This window comes from Myotis myotis, unplaced genomic scaffold (assembly GCF_014108235.1).
Source record: "Myotis myotis isolate mMyoMyo1 unplaced genomic scaffold, mMyoMyo1.p scaffold_m19_p_4, whole genome shotgun sequence".
Lineage (NCBI taxonomy): Eukaryota > Metazoa > Chordata > Mammalia > Chiroptera > Vespertilionidae > Myotis > Myotis myotis.
Genome location: NW_023416346.1, coordinates 121,268,510 through 121,289,751, shown reverse-complemented (window position 1 = coordinate 121,289,751; position 21,242 = coordinate 121,268,510). Strand labels below are relative to the sequence as shown.

Sequence of the window (21,242 nt, the reverse complement as noted above, 5' to 3'; positions counted from 1 at the left end):
TTTTTTTTAAAACAATGGACAAGTGTGCTTAGATGTACATACAAGAATGCTCACCATAACTTTTTCCAAAAAGAACTCCCAATTGGAAATCTAAATTCCTAACAATAGAGAACTAGTTAAATATATTTGGTACATCCACATTATGGAATGCTATGCAGTCATTAAAAATGATGATAAAGATGTAAATTTATTGACATGAAAAGACAGTCACATGTAATAAGTGAAAAAGCAGTTTACAAAACAATATGGATTGTAATGATCCCATTTTAAATAAATATATACATGTTCCAATGTATATATTTCTATGGGAAAAACTCTGGAAGGATATACATCAAAATGTTAACAATGACTATCTCTGGGTGGTAGAATTTTAGACAATTTAAATTGTTTGTTTTTGCTTGTTTGAATTTTCTAATGTTTCTACAATGAATATGTATAATTTGTGTAATTTAAAACAAAATAAAACAAAACCAGAGTCAGGAACATATAGTGTCTTCTCCAGTTCCCTCACTGGAAAAAGGTGTAAATTCCCTTGACCACTTGTTAATTTAGCAAATGGACAAGAATCTAAGCTAACCATCTTTGGAGCACTATCAACTAGAAAATAAAAGGTAACCCACCCACTACTCTATACTCCTCATGAGGCAGCTGCTCTGAATTTGAATTCCTTTCTCTATTCTCCCCATCCCTATTCATCCATCCATCCATCCATCCATCCATCCATCCATCCATCCATCCACCCATCCATCCATCCATTTCATTTTATTCTTGCTATGCTCTAGGCACCAAGCTGGAGATGAAAGGTTAACAAACATGCCCCCCATCATAGAGATCCATCCTAGAGGATCTCACAGTTCTACTAACCCATAAAAAGGGTATCTTACATTTTAAAACACTCACAGAATATGTTCCTATATTAGGAAATGCCTATACAATATTACAAAGCACAGAAATGGTGCCAAAATGCAGAAAAGGGGAGGCAGGTATAAGATCTTTATTTTCCTAAGACACTTTCAGAGGCCCATTTCTATGGTAAAGACTCAACTCCATGATACATCTTTCTCCTAAAAGCCACAACTATATATTCAACTGAACACTGATTATTTTTATTTGGGCATCCCAGATAAAATTAAAACTAGATCTTAAAAGAACACTGGCTTTGGAGTCAGAAACCTAGATCAGATTTCTGTTCTTGCACTAATTATGAAGCATTAGATATATGATTTAAACTATCTAAGCTTTAGTTTCTTCATTTGGAAAGTAAAGATTAAAAAGTCTTATCTTCAGAGAATTCTGAAGACTAAATGAGATAATGATATCAAACCCTAAGCACTGTGCCTGGCATTTAGTAAACAATCAATTTTAGCTATTTTAATTCTGTCCAAAATTAAATTCAATCACCCCCTCTGTGGCCCACCAATCTGCTACTTCTCCTGTGTTTGGTATCTTAGTGAATGTTATCATTATTCATCTAGTAACCCAAACTAGACTTTTTCATTAATTATACAGAGTTCTTTTTCTATAATAATCTGCTCAACATCTCTCCTAATATTAGGCTTTTAGAACCCAGGTCTAACTAGAGCTACACTTATATTTTCCATGGGAATATAATTTGAGAACCATCTGCTCCTTGCGACTTTCATGTATGCAAAACAAGAATCACAACTTATAACTTACTTTTAAGGCAAACTGGTACAGCAGAAACAACATTAAACTTGGAATTGGTGGACCAGGTGTAGATTCCTACGTCTGCCACTTATAAGTTTTTTTGGGGAAATTGAAATTTTCTCCTATCCTGTTACTTTATCTGTTCAAAATGAGGATGCTTGCCCTGTCTACCCAATGGGTCATTGTTAGGCTCAAAACTGAGTTAACTCATAAGAAAGCAGTCTATAAAGAGCTATCTATACCAATGCAAATAACTATTAAAGTGAGGTAGATTATTGAGGATAAAATAATACTCCATAAAGTCCTTTTGATCTTAGAATAAAAAGAAGTTTAGGATTTGTAAGGGATCTTGAAAGTCTTCTGTTCCAAATATACATCATATGCTTTGGCTCTTTCTAGCCCATTCTCATCTATATTAGAACACTATCAAGACAAGAATGTACTACTTTACCAGGCAGCCTACTACACCATCTGAGAAAAAGCTTTGGTTGCTAGATAAAATTCATTACATAGTAACTTTCCTCAGCAACAAATTCCCTTTAAGAGGATTACTAATATATGATGGCTAACTTGCCTGCACCATATCTGAAAAGTCATAGGAAGTAAATCTACAGCTGTAACTATAAACCACCCCAAGGCTGTTCTTTTCTAGATGGCTCAAGTTCCTTCAAACATTCCTTTTACACAGATGAGACCATCTTCTTTCTGAGCATGCATCCAATTCCTCTTAAAGAGTGGTATACAGAATTGCATGCAGTGAACATTCCAACCTTTATATGATCAATGTAAAGGGCATTATCTTCTTTACTGTCTTAAATATCTTTAATATTAATGCAATTCTCACATGCAATGTTTTTGGAATGGCCACAACACATTGCTGAGTCATACTAAGTTATCTGTTGATTAAATCCTCGTCTTCTTTTTTTATTTATTAAATTGGCTAGAGGCCCAGTGCATGAAATTTGTGCATGAGAAGGAGGGTCCCTCAGCCCGGCCTGCACCCTCTCCAATCCGGGACCCATCAGGGGATGTCCCACAGGGATCGGGCCTAAACCGGCAGTCGGACATCCCTCTCACAATCCGGGACTGCTGGCTCCTAACCGCTCACCTGCCTGCTGGCCTGATTGCCCCTAACCACCTCTGCCTGCCAGCCTGATCTCCCCTAACTGCCTCTGCCTTGGCCCCCGCCACTATGGCTTTGTCTGGAAGGATGTCCGGTCTAATTAGCACGTTACCCTTTTATTAGTATAGATTGGGGTGACATTGGTCAACATGAAACATACAGGTTTCAGGTGTGGGTTTCTATGTTACAAGATCTGTATACTGCACCGTGCGCCCACTACCCAAAGTCAAATAAATCTTCTCTTGTCACCTTATATTAGGACCCCTTTCTTCCCCACTTGTCTTCTTTATTTACATTACAACTAAGTCCTGTATCCTCTATTTTGTACTTGTTACTCATAGTCTCATGAATAAAACCTTATTTTAAATTTTTGTTTCATCTTTTTCCAGTTCTGATCTATGGCTAGCCTCTATAGATTAGATTCCGAATGTGGCTATCAGCCTCTTTACTATTTTCAGCTTCATGTGATCCATAAATTTTACAATATATTTTCTTTTCTTAACTCCGTACTCAGCTAATTAACACTAATACACTAAGAAAGCAATCCAAGAAAAAAAAATTGAGTAAAACTTGATCTAAAGGGATTTTATGCTCTACTTTTTGCAAAAATATCTACCTCCTTTCTGAGTTTAGCAAAGATTAAAATTTTGAACAATTTAATTTTTAAAGCAAGAACATATGGAGGCTAATAGCAGTGCAGTATCTTTACAAAGATCTACCAAAAATGGATTTTTACTTCAACAAATGTTTGGTATCATTTCATAAAACAAGGACTCAAAGGTTATCTGTTATAAATGCACAGTTACTTCTTCAGCTAAGAAGTTTCCTTTTTGAAAAATGACTCTTGGCTTCATTAAAGATTAGGTTACATGGACAATCAGTCAGACTCAATATTGCAATTCCTATAGTTCCAAAAGTTCAAGAAAGAGCATCTATTAAACTAGAAAACTTATTCCTCTAATTCAAAGAAACAGAGAAAACAGGTGGTCTGAATCTGGCTAGTACCATATTTAAACCCCATCCTGTCACTTACTGCTATAGTTATCTGACCTTGGGTAAGTTACTTACATTTTGAGCCTCAGTTTCTTCATCTGTAAGATGCATAAAATACCCACCTCACAGTAATATTGTAATTAAAAGGATCCACCAAGGGACAGTAGAAGCTCAGTAAATGCTACTTCCTGTTCCCTCTTTTGCCTCAATTGACTGTGAAACACATATTTCTATAGTTAACTTCCAAATGCAATTCAGTGAACAACTACAAGAGAGTGTTGAAGATACCTGTTTCACCATTTAGTACAGCCAAATTCCTATCAAGCAGGGTGGAAGAGATCATTCATATGCGTGGTATATTTTTATACAATGTGGCTAAAGAATGAGAGCAGACAAAAAATACTTTAAAAGAGAGGCAAATGTATTTATCCTCTCTCATCTCACCATAATGCCTTCCAGCCAAAAAACTGCAAAGCTTGGCAGATTGTACATATGCAAATATTATGTGAAATACTGGAAAAGGTTAGAAAATTCTAATCACGCTTTACTCTGTTAGTCTGAAATGTGTAAAAGTAAAAAATCGGATAACATACACTATGGGTCTCCTCAGAACAAATCAGATAAAGGAGACTGTCAGCTTGAGTTTCAGTAGGAATTATTTTCAAAATAACTTCTAATGTTATGGTATAAAATTATCACTTAAGATCATCTTCCTGGTTTAAATTGAAGAGGCTGAACAATTCAAATCAGTCATTCTGAATCAAGGTTTTAGAACTTCTAGAATATTCCCAAGTATTTAAAGGAAAATTCAGATGTTTAAGAACATTTTACTGTTTTAAAAAATTCACTTTAAGTAGCCTTACTAAACAGATTTTGTTATAATGGCATGCTATAATAATGTATATTTCCAGGCTACTGTTTGACACCTTTGAAGAAAATATAAAATAAATTTTAAAAAATGCTTTGAGTTAGCAGGAGATCATCATATACAAATATACTGGGACTAAAATAATTATCTGTCCCAGTACATGCTAACTTTAACTTAGTAGGACATACACCATGTACTGACATTTTCCTACCTAAAAACGGAATGTTACGTATGAACATTGGAAAAAAAGAATTCCTCAGAGAACAACAGCCTTAAATAAGAGGGAGGGAAGAAGAAAAGAAAGGGTCCAGAGCCCTAGTGGAGACCCAGGTTGTAGGAATGGGCATGGACCATACTTTTTTTTTAACCACCTTCAAAGTATATTTGCCTTCCAAGCTCATGGTTTCAGTGATGGTTTTCCTGCCCAAAGTGTGTAACAGGAGTTCCATGAAGGTGCTGAGGATGAGGCATTAGAAACCTCTCTCAAACTTCAGTTAAGATATGATAAAACTGTTCAGAATCCAAAGAATCTATGCAATCACAATGAAACAACAAGAAACAAGCATTTTATATTCTTAATAAGGAAGGTATATAATCCTTACCAATGTGACAGGATTAAGAATCAGCTCCTCATTTATCCTAAGGAAATATCAGAGATGTGCATAAAGACTTAATGTACAGTGATAGTCATCATACTCATTATACTGAAAAATAGAAAACAATCTAAATGACCAACAGGGGACTGGTAAAATAAATCATAATACATCTATTCATATGTAGGAATACTATGCAATGGTTAAAATCAGGGCCTCAAAGAAAAATTAATGATGCAAAGATATGTTTGCAATATATTAAATTAAAAGGGATACAAAACTATGTAGTATGATTCCAATTTTGCACCCCCTTCCAATATATGTGCATGTAAGTAGCAAAGTATATGTAAAATCTTATCAGTAGTTACCTGGGTCATAGGATTTTCTTCTTTGTACTGTATTTTCAAAAGTATATGCATTTATTATATTTTATTTTTTAAAGATATAAAACAATCAATGTAATTAGAAAAATCCATTTATTCTAGATAAGGTGCCCTTATACCTGCTTTGCTATTCCTCCAGCAACTAAAGACCTGCTAGTAGTCAAGACTGTTCTATTTTCTAGACAAGTATAGGAATGACCTCTGGTTATATCTTCATTTTAAGAAGTTTTTTCTTTCCTTTCTGGTTCTGTGGTTTTGGCCTTAGAAAACAGATACATTTTAGGCCTGAATCCACCTCATGTTTTTTAGAGTGTACCCCTAAGGGGAATTCTGCTTATGAAACAAGAGTATGTTGAGATAAGAAGAAAAGAAAACACGATAGCCAAAATTAAATCTGCATTGTGAACAGCAAGTATTAGAATTGACACTGCAGAAAACGGAATCCATGCCACGGAGAACAAACTTGAGTACATGAAAAAGAAAATGAAAGAAAATATTTAAAAATTATGGAGGACAGACATAGAAATAATCTATGAATACAAATGTTCCTAAAGAAAAAACAGAGCAGTTTAATCAATCAAAAGTATAAGAAAACTTTCCAGTTCCGAAAAAAAATACCTGAGACTGGAGACTGAGAAGGTTCAACAGAGATCATCAACACCAAGACATGTCCTGGCAAATGTTTTTAAATTTCAAGGATAAAGATATAATCCTATAAGCATACAAGCAGAAAAAAATAGGTTATTTTCAAAGGAACTAAAACCAGATTGACCTTAGAGTTTTCCCCTGCAACAATAAAATGCCAGAAGACAATGAAGTATTGACACAGAGTTGAAAGGGAAAAATTATGATCTAAGAATTTTATACCTTGTCCTAGTTTTTCATGTACAAATGCCACAGGAAATTATTCTTAGGTTTGCAAAGCCTTATAAATGTCACCATTCTGGTAGTACCTTTTTTCATAAATTGTTCAAAGGCGTGTCCTAGACTATTGAAAGAGAGTCAAAATAAGAATTCAAGAATATTGAAGTAGAAAAGAAATGCTGAAGTATACTGACGCCAACTTAATATCTAGAAATAACTGGGTGGAAAAGTTAAGCCCACTTAAAAAAAGGGTCAAAAATGAAGGAAAAATTGATATAAGTATATAAACAATATAAAACTTTAGAAAGTTAAAGGTAAGATCTATAATGTCAGGCTAAATTAATGTGAACTCAAAATAAGAGTTAGTGGAAGAAGGGAGAAACAGAGATTCTAAATTTTCTGTCCTAAAAGGATATTTAAAAACCACTATTTTTAGTAGTTAGCTAGTAAATATAAAATTTGCAATGCTTTTAAAAAAAATACAATAACCAAGAATTTTATTTACTTATTGCAGTCCAAATCACTAGAAGATAGTAACTGGCAGACTGTGAACAGTACTTTACACAGGCATTACAGTCAACCCTAAGATCACGAGGTAGGCATAATTATCCCTGTTTTACAGATGAGGAAACAAAGGCTCAGCAAAGTTAATTAGTGAATGGCAGAAGCAAGATTCAAATCCAGGTCTTTCCAGTTCCATAACTCTTTCATCACTATTTCATAACCTCCTTAACAAACAATCCATACGACAAAAATAAAAAACCCCCAAACACAATAAAAAACTTATAATAAGATGAATGAGATCATTCCAAAATAATGTAAGAAATGTAAAGTGTGAAGTATCTAGTGAAAATTAAGGGTCTTACTGTATATTTAATGGGATTACAGAATTACTTGTTTTTATGAATGATGATGATATGGTAATTATGTTTTTAAAAGTCTTTGTATTTTCAGAAATATAGATGTAAATATTTACATCTGACGATGTATCTAGGATTAGCCTCAAAATAATCCACTGGAGCCAGAGAGGGGAAGAAAGAGTATGTGGAGAGGGCGGTGATAATTCTTGAGGCTGGGTTATGGGAATATGGTGGTTCATTATACTTATTCTCTTTACTGTGGCATGTGTTTAAAATGCTTGATAACAAAAACTTAAAAGCTTAAAACAGCCACATAATCACTTACTACTTTAAAGAGAAACCCAAACAAAACAGATAAGCATAGAAAAACATAAAGAAAAAGAAAGCAAGTATTTGTAAGATTAAAGCCAAAAATAAATTGTGAGGGCAAAAACCTTAAGCCAATAAGAAAGGTCATTTAATTTGGACTAAAAATATAATTAGTACTTAATATATGTAGTAATAATAACCACTACCATTTACTAAGGAATTATCATGCACCAGGTAAGTGCTAAGTCCTATAGATCATCTTTGATGCTTCTGACAACTCTGAGGCATTATCACTAATTTACAACTGAAAAAATTAAGCCAAGATGGGCATGTTAATCTTTTTAAGCACTGTGTCCTCAATACCTAGCAAAATGCCTGACAGATTGTAGGTGCTCAATAAATATTACAATAAATGAAAAAACCTAATATCCTGCCTAAGGTTAATAAGCAGAGCCTAATTTCAAACCCAAATCTGATTCTAAAACCCCTATTCTTAATCACATTTAAATCTTTTAATAATGATATTTCATAGTAACAATAAAGATGCTCATTTCCTTCTGTGTTTGCTTCTCTATTTTTCAGATTTTCTATAATTAGCATGTGTTTTTTTTCAAACATATCATTAAAATAATAAATGCAAAATAGTATTGAACATTTAATCACAGGCTAACTTAACATAAAATAAAAGATATTTTGGGGACTATAACATGAAATAAACGGAAACAAAATAGGAGGAATTTTAGCACACTAATGTCAATTAGCATAATGCACAAAATAAAGACCAACCATATGACATAATTTATGAGAATAAGTAGGTAATGAATTTTATAATGTATAAAGAATATAGGTTATTTTCAAGTATCTATGAAAAGTTATAAAGAATAATTGAGTGGGGAGGTGGGTGGAGGGAGATTAACCAGAAAACTTACATACATATATGCATAGCTCATAGACACAGACAATAGGGTCAATGGAAATAAAACAACAACATAGGGGACATCTGTAATACTATCAACAATAAAGATAAATTTTTTAAAAAGACTAACCGTGTTCTAGACCATAAAATCCAAAATTCTTAAAAGCAGAAATTGCACAGATCATATCTTCTGATTATGGTAAAAAATTGAATAAAGCAATAAACTAAAGCCCTCATTCAAAAATTAATATTCTTCTAAATAAATACTGGCTCAAGGAAATACTAATAACAGATATCATTTATGCAATTCTTATTTTGTTCAAAGTATAGTATTAGTTATGTTACACATATTCTCTCATTTAATCTCAACTAATCATTAGTAAGCCATGAGAGGTATGTTATTATGTAGAGTAAAGGGAAAAAGTTAGGTTGAGATTTAATAACCTGTTAAAGATCACAGAACTATTAAGTTTGTAGATAACTGAACCCAAGTCTGAATCCAAAACTTATACTACTACACATAAATGCTGTCATATATTACTGGTAGAATTCACATTTAGGCATCTAGTTATGTTTATTTTTCTCTATTTATAAAATAACATTTTATAATAAGTGGAAAAGATTAGAGTTCTTCCTTAACACATATTCTGAAATTGGCCATTTGTTGAATACGCTATTCTAAGGAGGTAATGGTTCATTTGTCTAACATCATTGATCAATGATTATATTTCAAACTGCATAATCTGCTAAGAGATTTCTTTGAATATATTTATATTCTCAATAGGACAATCAAAAAAGGAAGAAACTATAATATTAGATAAATAAAGTAGAGAAGATACGATAAACATGATTTGTCACTAAATTTATTTCTAAAAAGCAGCATGAACTTGGAAAAGTTACTATTTTCTGGTATTTATTTGCAAGCCATAAGAGTTTGGTGGAACCTTGGCCAGGATGGATTTGAAAGTCTACCCCTAACTGTGGGCAAGCCCTTAAGCCTCTCTGAGTTGTGGCTTTCCTCATGCATAAAATATGTGGATACCTAAGAGCTCTTCCACCTTGGAAATGTTATAATCCTGTGACTTTAAGGATTAAAGTTATTTAAGATTTTGTGAAATTTTTACACCTGAGGATATTACTGATTCTGTATTTAAAGCTCTTATGTTATTTCTAATTACTTCTTTCTCTTTTGCGTCCAAAAGAGTTTTATCTATATCCTTCAGTGGTGCCTTTGTACCCAAGTGTAAGCAAGAATAATGCCAAAGAAAGGACTGCACAAATGTTGTCACATGAAAGAGAAATACTAATGAAAAGAAAAAGAAAACATAGTTTTTTCTGGGCAGGTTAAGGAACCTAAAATAATTTTATAATTTCCACAATCCAACTTTACTGTCCTTATTTTGCTAGCACTGAAAATTATTACAATGTCAACTTTTCTTTTTAAGTGCCTCTGTCTACTCCCAGACAGCCCTATTCCTGCGTTCCTAATACCTTTGTACCCTACTTCTTAGTACTTGCGGAGTTTGTAGTATTTCCCATACCTGCCTAATGATCAGAATCACCTAAGATTCCCATTCACAATACATTACCTGGCCTAACCCCAAACCAAAAATGAATCAGAAGTTCCAGAAGCCCCATGGCTTAGTATTTCATTTTTTAAACAGGCACCTTAGATGATTCCTGTGATTAGACAGTCTGGGAAATCACAGTGTTGGAAAGATCATGGGCTTTGGAGCCTGACATATGATTTCAAAACCTGGCTTTATCCTTTATTATAGGTGTGACTTTGGGCAAGTTACTTAACATGAGTCTCAGTTTTCCAATCCACAAGATTTGGATGCTAGTTATGTTGAAGGTTGTGGTAAAGTTCATTATGCCTAGCCATGCCAGTAAGTGTTAGCTTCTCTTTCTTCCTGCTCATCTTGCCACAGGAAATGACAAATACAAATATTTGAGGGGATTCTGATGAGTCCCTTACTCTAATGGGTCCACTTCCATTTCTAGGGCTAAAAATCAGAGTACTAGATAACTATTTAATGCATTACTTGGGTTGGCTAATTTAAGAAACAAGGTTAATAATTTCTTCTGGTTTCCAGAGGCTTAAAGAAGCCCTCCTACCTAAAACAGACATAACCATTATGCTAGGCTTCAAAGTTCAAGCTATGTGGTTGTGGCAAGATTACCTGCACCTCTTATTTCCTCGTCAGTAAAACAAGTGCTGCTTAAATGTTTGCCGAACTGACCACAATACATTATTGATAAGATAACTGTTAACTAACAATCACTTAAAATAATTACCTTAAACACAGTCTTACAAACATCTTTATAACAAAAAGAAGATAATAATAGCTTGCAAGTAAGTGAAATGAGACAGGATGGGATTTGCTCAAATACACAATAAATCAGAGGTTCACATCCAAGCAAAATTCTTATGTAGTATCAACTGTATCTCTTTAAAAATTAAATTTATTGGGCTGACATTGGTTAATAACTTTATATGTTTCAGGTGTACAATTCTATAACACATCATCTGTATATTGCATTGTGTGCTCATCACCCAATGTCTAGTCTCCTTCCATCACCATTTATCCCTCCTTTTACCCTCTTTATCCCTCCTTCCCCATTCATCCCCTTTGTTAACCACCATACTTCAACTGTATCTTAACACAAAATGTTTTAGACAAGTTTGGAGTTGACTGAGGAAAAAAAAATCCAAACTACTTACTCATTAAAAATGTGTGGGTATTTAAAAATTATCATAGGCATAGATACACAATCTGGCAACAAGACTTATTTCTGAAAAAGTAGTCAGAAATACAGTTTCTAATTACAGCTCCATGATTAATTCTAGCTGCACATATATTATGCATATACACTATTAATAAGAGCACTTTACTAAAATTATTAGTATTAACTGTTCAGATAAGCTATAAATTAATAAAAAAAAATTTTAAAAACTAAAAATCTGGGAACATTCAAGACAGAAAAGTTATCAATTCTTAAAAAAATAAGAAAAACAACAAACTTCAAATCCTATTGAAAGTAATTTATTTACTTATTTTTTCTATTAAAGAACCATAATTTCTCTTGACTTATTCAAATTATTCTTTAATGCACCTGAATTTCATTCAGTTTCTGCCCTTTGCTTGTTAGATTTATTTCCAGACATTTAATATTTTTATTGCTATTTTAAATGAGATATTTTCCCCCATTATCATGTCTAACTAGGTAAGCTATTTATTGATTTCTGGACCTATTCTGTATAATATCACCTTTAGACTATCATTAGTTTTAACAAACCTTTTTAGTGGTTTCCTTAGATTACTTAAGTAGATGATATGAATAGTAATCTTTTATCCTTCTTTTGAATATCTTTGATTTTGTTTAATTGCATTAGCAAACTCTTTTAGAATGTAAAATCGAAGTGAAAACAATAGGCATAGTTTTAATGAGACTTCCTATAATATGTCCCCATCAAGCATGATGCTGGCTATTGGTCTGATATATATTTGATTTTTTCCATCACTATTTATCCATGTCCATGGGCGCTCTCTCTCTCTCTCTCTCTCTCTCTCTCTCTCTCTCTCTCTCTCTCTCTCTTTAATATTATGAACACTTCATTTTATTTCTGTTTTACTAAATGTTTAATTGAGAACCACCATTGACTTTTATTTAATGCTTTATGACTTTTTAAACTTTTTAATTAGAAATGATTATCGGGTCACAGGAAGTTGCAAAAATAGTACAGAGATGCCATATACCCTTAACCCAGTGGTTTCATCTTACATAAATCCCTGTCAAACACATGAAATGTATACTGGTACAATGCCCAGATTCTATTCAGATTTCACAGGTTCTCGTGTGTGTGCATGCTATATATTTTACCACATGTATAGGTTCCTGTATCTATGACCACAGTAACAATTCTGAACAATTCATTACCAAAGTCCTATGTTTGCCCCTTTATGACTTGACTCACATCCCTTTATACCCTCCTCTTAACCTTGGTAACCACTAACCTAGTCTCAATTTCTACAATTTTGTCATTTCAAGAATGTTCTATTAATGCAATCACAATATGTAACATTTTTTTCACTCAGTATAAATTCCCTTGAGATTCATCCAAGTTTTTATATCAATAATTCATTCATTTTAATTGCTGGGTAGTGTTGGATGGTGTGGATATACCACAGCCTGTTTAGCTATTCACCTACTGAAGGACATTTGGTTTTTAACTTTTAGATATTACAAATAAATCTGCTATGAACATTTGTGTACAGACTTTTGTGTGGACATACATTTTCATTTCTCTGGGATAAATGCCCAGGAGGATGACTGCTGGGTCATATAAGTAAGAGTATGTTTAGTTTTCTAAAGAAATGGACAAACTATTTTCCAGAAGAGCTGTATCATTTTACATTCCCATCACCAGTTTGTTCACATCCTCAACATTTGGTATTGTCACTATTTTTTATTCTGGCTGTTCTAATAGGCATGTAATATTTCACTGTCGTTTTTTTTTTCATTTCCCTGATAGCTAACCATGTTGACATCTTTTCATGTGCGTATTTGCTATCCATATATCCCTTTTGGTGAAATGTCTGTTGTCTTTGTTACCATTAAGTTTTGAATGTTTTTTATATACTCTACATACAAGTCCTGTCTCAGATATAGGTTTGAAACATTTTTTCGCCCAATTTGTAGCTTGTGTTTTCATCCCCTTAACTAGTTATTTTTCATAAAGATTTGAATTTTGATTAAGTCCTATTTATTTATTACTTTTTAAATCCTCTCCTAAGGATATTTTCCAATTGATTTTTAGAGAGAGTGGAAGAGAGAGGGAAAGACAGAGAGAAACATCGATGTCAGAGAAACACATCAACTGGTTGCCTCCCACATGAGCCCCAACCAGGGCCTGGGCCAGGAAGGAGCCTGCAACTAAGGTACGTGCCCCTGATTGGAATCGAACCCAGGATCCTTTGGTCCATTGGCCGATGCTCTGTCCACTGAGTCAAACCGGCTAGAGCTATTTTTCTTTTATGGATTGTGCTTTTGATATCTGGCCTAAGAACTTTTCACTTAGCCCACTGTCCGGAATATTTTCCCCTATGTTTAAATTGTAAAAGTTTAATTTTACATTTCATATTTAAATCCACAATCCATTTCAATCATTTTTGTGTAAGTCGTGAGGTTTAGGTTGAGGTTCATTGTTTTACCTATGGAAGTATAATTGCTCCAAGCACCAGTCAAAAAGGCTACCTACCTTTCCTCCATTGAATTGCTTTTGTACCTTTTGACAAAAATCAGTTGGCTATACTTGTATGGGTCTATTTCTGGGTTCTCTATTCTGTTCCATTGATCTATGTGTTTATCCCTTCACCAATACTAGAGAATTTTGATTTCTGAAGCTATATAATGTTTTAAAATTGGGTGGAGTGATTCTTCCCACTTAACTTTTATCTTGTTTTTAATATTTTAGTTCCTTTACCTTTCCATATAACTTTTAGAGTAAGCTTGTGTTAAACCTATAGAATAATTTGGGGAGAATTGACACCTTTACTATGTTGAGTCTTCCAATCTATGATCATGGTATATCTCTCCATTTATTTAGACCTTTGATTTCTTTCATCAGCAGTTTTTAGTTACAGCATACAAATTCCATGCATTTTGTTAGATTTATACCTGGGTTGTTTTTGTTTTGTTTTTTTTGAGCAATTTCAAATGGTACTGTTTTTCATTTGTTTCCACACATTCACTGCTAGTATATAGATTTAATTTACTCTTGTATGCTAATTTTGTATCTTACAACTTTGCTGAATTCACTTACTAGTTATAGGTTTATGTAGACTTCTTGAGATTTTCATTGGAGACCATCATATCACTCGAAAATAGGGACAGTTTTTATTTATTCCTTTCAAATCTGTATGTCTTTTATTATCTCATTTTCTTGCCTATTATGCTGGTAAGAACTTTCAGGACTATGTTGAATAGCACGGTGAGAGTGGACATCCTTGTCTTGTTCCTGATATTAAAGGGAAAGCACTTAGTCTTTCACCATTATGTCTAATGTTAGTTGCAGGTTGTTTGGGTTTTTTTGGTAAATGTTCTTTATGAAATTGAGAAAGGTCCCCTTTTACTCTTAGTTTTCTGAGTTTTTATTATGAATAAACGTTTAGTTTAATGCATTTTCTGCATTAATATGATTTTTCTTCAGCTTTTTAATACAGTGGACTAAATACAGTTCTTTTTGAATACTGAACCAGTCTTACAACCTTGAAATAAAACCCACTTGTTCAGAGTGTATAGTTTTTTATATGTTGCTGGATATGTTTTGTTAATATTTTGTACATAAGTATGTGATCTATATTTTTGAGGGATACCGATGTATAGTTTTCTGTATTGTCTTAAGATTTTGGGATCAGGGCAAAACTGGCCTTATAAAATGAGTTATGAAGTCTTTCCTCTTCAATTTTCTGGAAGAGACTGTGTAGAATTCATGTAATTCTTATCTCTTTATTCTTATGTTCCAGATCCTTCTTTTACCATGTCCTTCTGCTTAAAGAACTACCTATAGCCATTTCAGGGCCTAGCACAAACTCTCTAAGTTTTGCTTCATCTGAGATTGCTTTGATTACACCTTCATTCCTGAAGAATATTTTCACTGGAGATAGAATTCTGGGTTGACAGTTCTTTCTTTCAGCACTTGAAAAAGTGTGCCATTTCCTCTGGTTTCTATGGTTTCTAACATCGGATCTGCTGTTATTTGAATCACTGTTCCCTTATAAGTGATAGTTCATTTCTCTCTAGCTGCTTTCAAGATTCTTTCTCTTTAAAGTTTGACTTAATTTTTTTTAAAAAAATTGTGGTAAATGCACATAAAATTTATCTTAAGCATTTTTAGTGTACAGTTCAGTATGTTAAGTATACTCACATTATGCAACCAATCTCCAGAACTTTTTCATCTTGTAAAATTGAAACTCTATACCCATTAAACAACTTCTCCTTTCCAAAGGTTGGATTATGATGTGACTGGGTGTGAATTATTTTGGGTTTTTATTGTTTGGGTTCAGTCAGCTTCTCGAATCTGTAGCTTCTATCTCTTGCCAAATTTGGGACATTTCAGTCATTATTTCTTAAGGTCCACATTTTTCTCTGCTTTTTGAGTCTCTGATGACATGTTAAATCTTTTATTAATGTCCCCCAGGCTCCTTAGGCTCTCTTCGTCCCTCCTCCCTGTTTTTTTCCTGTTGTTAGGAGCAATTTCTATTGCTCCATCTTTATTTTTACTGACTCTTGTCATTTCCATTCTTCTGTTGAACCCATGTAAATTCATTTTAAGTTATTGTATTTTTCAGTTCTAAAATTTCTATTTTCTGCTTTATGCCTTTTCTTTCTTTTCTAAGACTAACACTTCATTTGTTTCAAATGTGTTGTGACTGCTCACTGAAGCATTTTTTTATGATGGCTGTTTTAAAATGCTTGTCAGATAATTACATCTGAAGCATCTTGGTGTTGGTATCTGTTGACTATTTTCTCATTTGTGTTGTATTTTCTAGATTCTTAGTATAAGTGATCTTCAATTGTATAATGGATATTTTGGAGATGACAAGACTCTGGATCCTATTTAATCTTTTTTAGTAGGCTGTCCATCAGTTGAGATGTAGTGTGAGGGCAGGGTGTGTTTGTTCAATTTCCTGCTGGGCTCCGCCAACATCACCCTGGCAAAAGTGGAGCAATGAGTCACACTGCATTTTTGCAGATGGGTGGAAGTTCAGCTCTTCTCTTGGTACCAGTGAAAGTGGGGCACCAACCTGTACCACCTCATTGCCTCTGTGTAGGGGTGTGAGCTCAGCTCCCCGATGGACTCCACTGACAATAGGAGGTAGGGAAGTGAAGGGCTAACTCGCATTGCTTTGTTGCTGCAAGGTAGAGTGGAAAGCTGAGTTCTCTGAAGGGCCCAGCTGACAACTTGGGAGGGGAGAGGGGGAAGTGGACTATCAACTAGCCCTGCCATCCATCACTTTGTTCCACCTTACAGATACTAGATGTGGGTGGAGTCTCAGCTCCCCAGTGGGCCCCACTGACATCAGGGAGGGGGGAAGCAGTGTTAAGTAGTCCACCTCCAACCATCTTGCTCTGCTGTGTTGATGTTGGGTGAGGGTGAGGCTCAGTTCCTCACTGACACAGGGCAGGGGGAAGTCTTAGTGGAGACTAGCCCTGTCTCACACCATCTTAGTAAGTCTCACTGCTTCCAGGTTGGGGTGAAGGCTCAACTGGCTGCTGAGCCCCGCTGACACTTCCCTAGTGAAAGTGCCACCTCCTTTATAGGAGGTGAGATGAGGAAAGTTCAGGTCCCTGATCACCTTGCCATGCACCCAGCAGAGGGAATCAAAAGTGCTGTCTGCTCTTTTGTTAGGCAGGGAATGAGAGATTAGGTTCCTGATCTACCTAGCCAATATCACTGTGTGGAGGAATCTGAGCATTGCCACTTGTTTCCTTGGACTAGGGTGTTTTTCTGTTGATGTTTAGTTATAGTAGGGTGGATAGTACAAAAAGGTTTACTATTGTTAAACTACTTTTTCCCCAGTCATCTAAAGAGAAGAAACTTTTCTTGGGGTCCATTTTGTCTGTTCTTGTTGGCGGTTTTAGGTTGGAGGCCTTTACAGCACCCAATCCAGGATATATGAGAGGAAATAAGAAAACCCAGGGAACTATTTGTGCCATGCCTTGAGTTCCAAAATCTGTAGGCAGTCTGCCTTGTTTTAACCTTCCAGGTTGTTCCTGTGTTTGTGTGTTGTGTCATGTCTAAGGTGTTTTAGCTGTAAAGGACGACGTAGGATGAGTAGAGCTCCTCTATCTTGGCAAAACCAGATGATGTGTCCCCATCAACTGATGAATGGATAAACAAAAGGTGGTATATCCATACAACGGAATGTTACTCAGCCATAAAACGGAATGAAGCATTGATACATGCTATAACATGGATGAACCTTTGAAACATTATGTTAAGTGAATGATGTCAGATACAAAAGACACATATTGTATTATTCCATTAATATGAAATGTCCAGAATAGGCAAATCTACAGAGACAGAAGCAGATTACTGGTTGCCAGGGGCTGGAGGAAGAAGGAAATAGTGAGTGACCATTAATGATTTATTTTGGGAGTGATAAAAATGTTCTGGAATTAGACAGTAGTGATGATTGCACAACCTTTTGAATATACTAAATACCACTGAATTGTATACCTTACAAGGGTGAATGTTGTGGTATGTAAATCATATCTCAATTTTTAAAAAGATGGATTAGGGTTATTTAACCTAAGTTTAACTCCCTCCCACCCAAAACCACCAATGTCTGTAACTTTTCTTTAAATTTTCTTTTCATATACTGTAGCAAGATAATTGGCAACTTTTCCATGTTGAGCCAGATCCTGTTTTCTGGTACTCTGAGGGAGTGTCATATAGATTTTTCTGAAAAAAGAGGCAAATATAGAGAGGTAATGATTTAATATGCTGCAGTTAAAAGACAGAGCACAAATAAGAAAAAACACCAAGAAAAAAAACAAACCAAAAAAAAGAAGAGAAAAAAAGAAAATAAAAACACCAGAGCACAGTTATTCAGCACATACCTACACACTTCTGTATGGAGAGCTGTTAAGTAACATCTAGGCAATCCCCCTATACCAGTGGTCGGCAAACTCATTATTCAACAGAGCCAAATATCAACAGTACAACGATTGAAATTTCTTTTGAGAGCCAAATTTTTTAAACTTAAATTATATAGGTAGGTACATTGTTATTCACTTAATTAGGGTACTCCTAAGGCTTAGGAAGAGCCACACTCAAGGGGCCAAAGAGCCGCATGTGACTCGCAAGCCGCAGTTTGCCGACCACGGCCCTATACCAAATACCATAGTTTTTGTTTCAAATGTTTATAATACAGCTGTTGAGAAATCTCAAATCATTTTTTCTATATACAATGTCACAAAGGCCGCTTCTCAGGCCAGCTCACAAAAGCCTATTTAACCCATGCTATATTTGAAGAATAATATCAATTTTATTTTTCTACTCTACTGATACATTCCCATAAAACATCTACTCATGCAAATGACCTGAAACCTCTCTCTTCTGTAGGAGATTTCATCTAGAATGAACTACTCACCTTAAGCAGGGCAATCTAGAGGAAAGCCAATGGAGTTTGCAATCTGTGAGACTTGTGCCTGAATCCTGCCTTCTCCACTTACTAGCTATGCAACTATAAACAAGTTACTTAACCTCTCTAGGCTTTAGTTTCCTCATCAGTAAGTTGGGGATAATTATGTCTACCTCATTCAAATTGGTATATACAACTGTCTAATCAGAGGGGGTATTCAGTAAATCTTATTCTGCAAGATGTATCAATCCCCCTTCCCAGTATTAACACAGCACAGTATACTGAACAATGCAACATATTTTGATAGCTAAATTTTCCCAATGTGTTGGTGTTACCATTTGAATGAGAAATGTCACTATAAAACTAGTGAAGTTGTAGAAAGTGCAGAATGGTGATTTGAGGGGCATATACTACCTAGCAGGGTTTATCAAAATCTTCAAGGTAGGAGAGACAAAACAAAACTGATTAACCATAATTTGAAAAAGTATATTGAATACATTTTTCATTTAGAAAAAACTTTAGCTTATTAATTTCAATATGTAAATAACAGAAAGTAGAGTTGGAAAACACCAGTGTAGGAAAAAAGGGTTCAAGTTGTACTAATCCTATAATCTAGAATTGTGCTGTTCAATGTAGTAGCCAATAGCCATAGGTGACTATTTAAATGTAAATTAGTTAAAATTAAATTTAAAATTCAGTTCCTCAGTCATACTAGCTCATTTCTAGGTGTTCAATAGCCACAGGTAGCTAGTGGCTTCTGAGCAATGCCAATCTACAAGTTTTTTTTTTTAATTTTAGGTGAATCTTTCCTATTATTTTATATGGTTTTCAGGAAGACACTTGTACCCCTAAATGTGAAGAAATAAAAAAAAATCTGGTAACTGTGGTTTTAGGTACAGGTTTTACAAGATCTCTAAAGTGAAGACTTCTCTCCTAAAACACTGCACTTGAGATGCACTTCAATCTATTAATGTCAAAATGATCTTTTGCTTAGGCTATCATTTCACATCTGCTTCTAACACATATCAAATGACTAAACCAAGTTTCCTATAACAAGCTCTGTGGACCAAAGGATTAGAGGCCAAGCTCTCAGGAATCTAGATGACCAGGTCAGATTTGAAGATGAGATCATCATCATATATCAGATTATAAAAATCAATTTACATGGTGAATAAAACATAATTTGTTTTCAAGGTATGTAAGAAACCACAGATATATTAGTCAAGATGGGGAATCTGATTTAAGTTATGTATTGCTGTAATTCTATTTATATTAGCAAAAGACAAGAATGACAGGAAATATAAAAGCACTTTTGGATTTACACATAAGTGTAAAGTATCTAATATTCAGGAAACTAGCACTATTTCATGATGCCTCCCCCCCGCCACACACACACACACACAAACATATATACACAAACACAACCTAAAAGACAATGTGGAGACCTGACTCCAGGTGGGGGAGTAGGCTAACTTTCGGTCTTCTAGCTCCTTGTTCTTTGGTTCATTCACATTCCTTCCTAGCTGACACCTTCAAGATAGGAAAGTAAATATGCAGAGTAGGTAACGTCAGTAACGGAGGTATTTCATTATGGTATGTTGAGGCATAAAATCACTGTTCATTAGTAGGTAATATGCCCATCAAATTACTCCTGACCCCAGAAGTATGTGTATATGATGGACAGAGATCAGAAAAAGGGTGAGGACACTATTTTACATTGCTTGTTAAGCTGTAAGTGTAAATCTTTTTAAAAGATAAAGTAACACTATTCCAAAGTTTAAAAAATAGCTGCATCAAAATATCATTAACCCTAGCTATCTGTAGTCTAGTAACTTAACTTCTCTAGGCTTTAGTTTCCTCATCAGTTAAGTTAGAAGCAATTAATTTAAAAAAGGGAGAATGGGAGAAGTAGGCAAACTAACAGCAGCATAAAGTAGCAAATGGTAAAAGAGTCTTTAAAAACAGAATATTACACATAAGTCACAGAGCAAGACAATGTCGGGGCCATTTAGTAGAGGCAATTAGTTTGACATTAAAGTAGAATATGGCCATTACTTGTCAGAACATTGCAAAAAAGGTTTACATTATTTTAAGCTTTTATTTAAATTATTATATTAAAATTTTTAGTTCACTACTAAGATGAAAAATTACTGTACAATTTAATTTGGAAAGATTTCAATTTAAAATAAAATAAAAACTCTTGACAGTTAAAAGAAAACCGCTTTGATACAGTCAATTAAACATAACAGCTCATTTCCAGGCAATATTGGGTCATGTTACTACAGTTATTAGACTTTCCAAAACTGTGTTCTGCAAAGCATTTGTGTCCTTTGAGACTTCATAGGTGGTTCAGAAAAAAGGTTCTGACACTCAGTCTCAAATGCTGGGGCTAGATCCTTTTTGCAGATTCATCAGGTATGCTATCATCTTAAAAGTTCTAAGTTATCCAGTAAAGATATTGGCCAAATCTTGTTTAACTCCACAATTCCCAAATTTATTTGATTATGCCAT

At 34.4% G+C, this 21,242-nt stretch overlaps 1 protein-coding gene across 14 annotated transcripts in view; it reads right to left on the bottom strand.

Annotated features, from left to right (window-relative positions):
- RPS6KA3 (ribosomal protein S6 kinase A3) overlaps nt 1-21,242 on the bottom strand; it is a 123,039-nt gene that overhangs the window by 95,667 nt on the left and 6,130 nt on the right. For 3 of the 14 annotated variants that reach the window (XM_036304403.1, XM_036304401.1, XM_036304398.1), the window contains exons 1-3: nt 6,496-6,616; nt 6,247-6,340; nt 5,255-5,356 (exon numbers count right to left, since the gene is read on the bottom strand). The exons of 5 other annotated variants lie outside the window; for them this stretch is intronic. Coding sequence is in view for 1 of the 9 variants with exons in the window: in XM_036304394.1 (XP_036160287.1) it covers nt 3,860-3,895 (36 nt within the window). In the remaining 8 variants the exon portion in view is untranslated. Of the gene's footprint in view, nt 1-3,859; nt 3,911-5,254; nt 5,357-6,246; nt 6,341-6,495; nt 6,617-21,242 lie in introns of those variants that run through there. 6 more of the 14 variants (XM_036304402.1, XM_036304397.1, XM_036304399.1 and 3 more) reach the window with 5 other exon arrangements.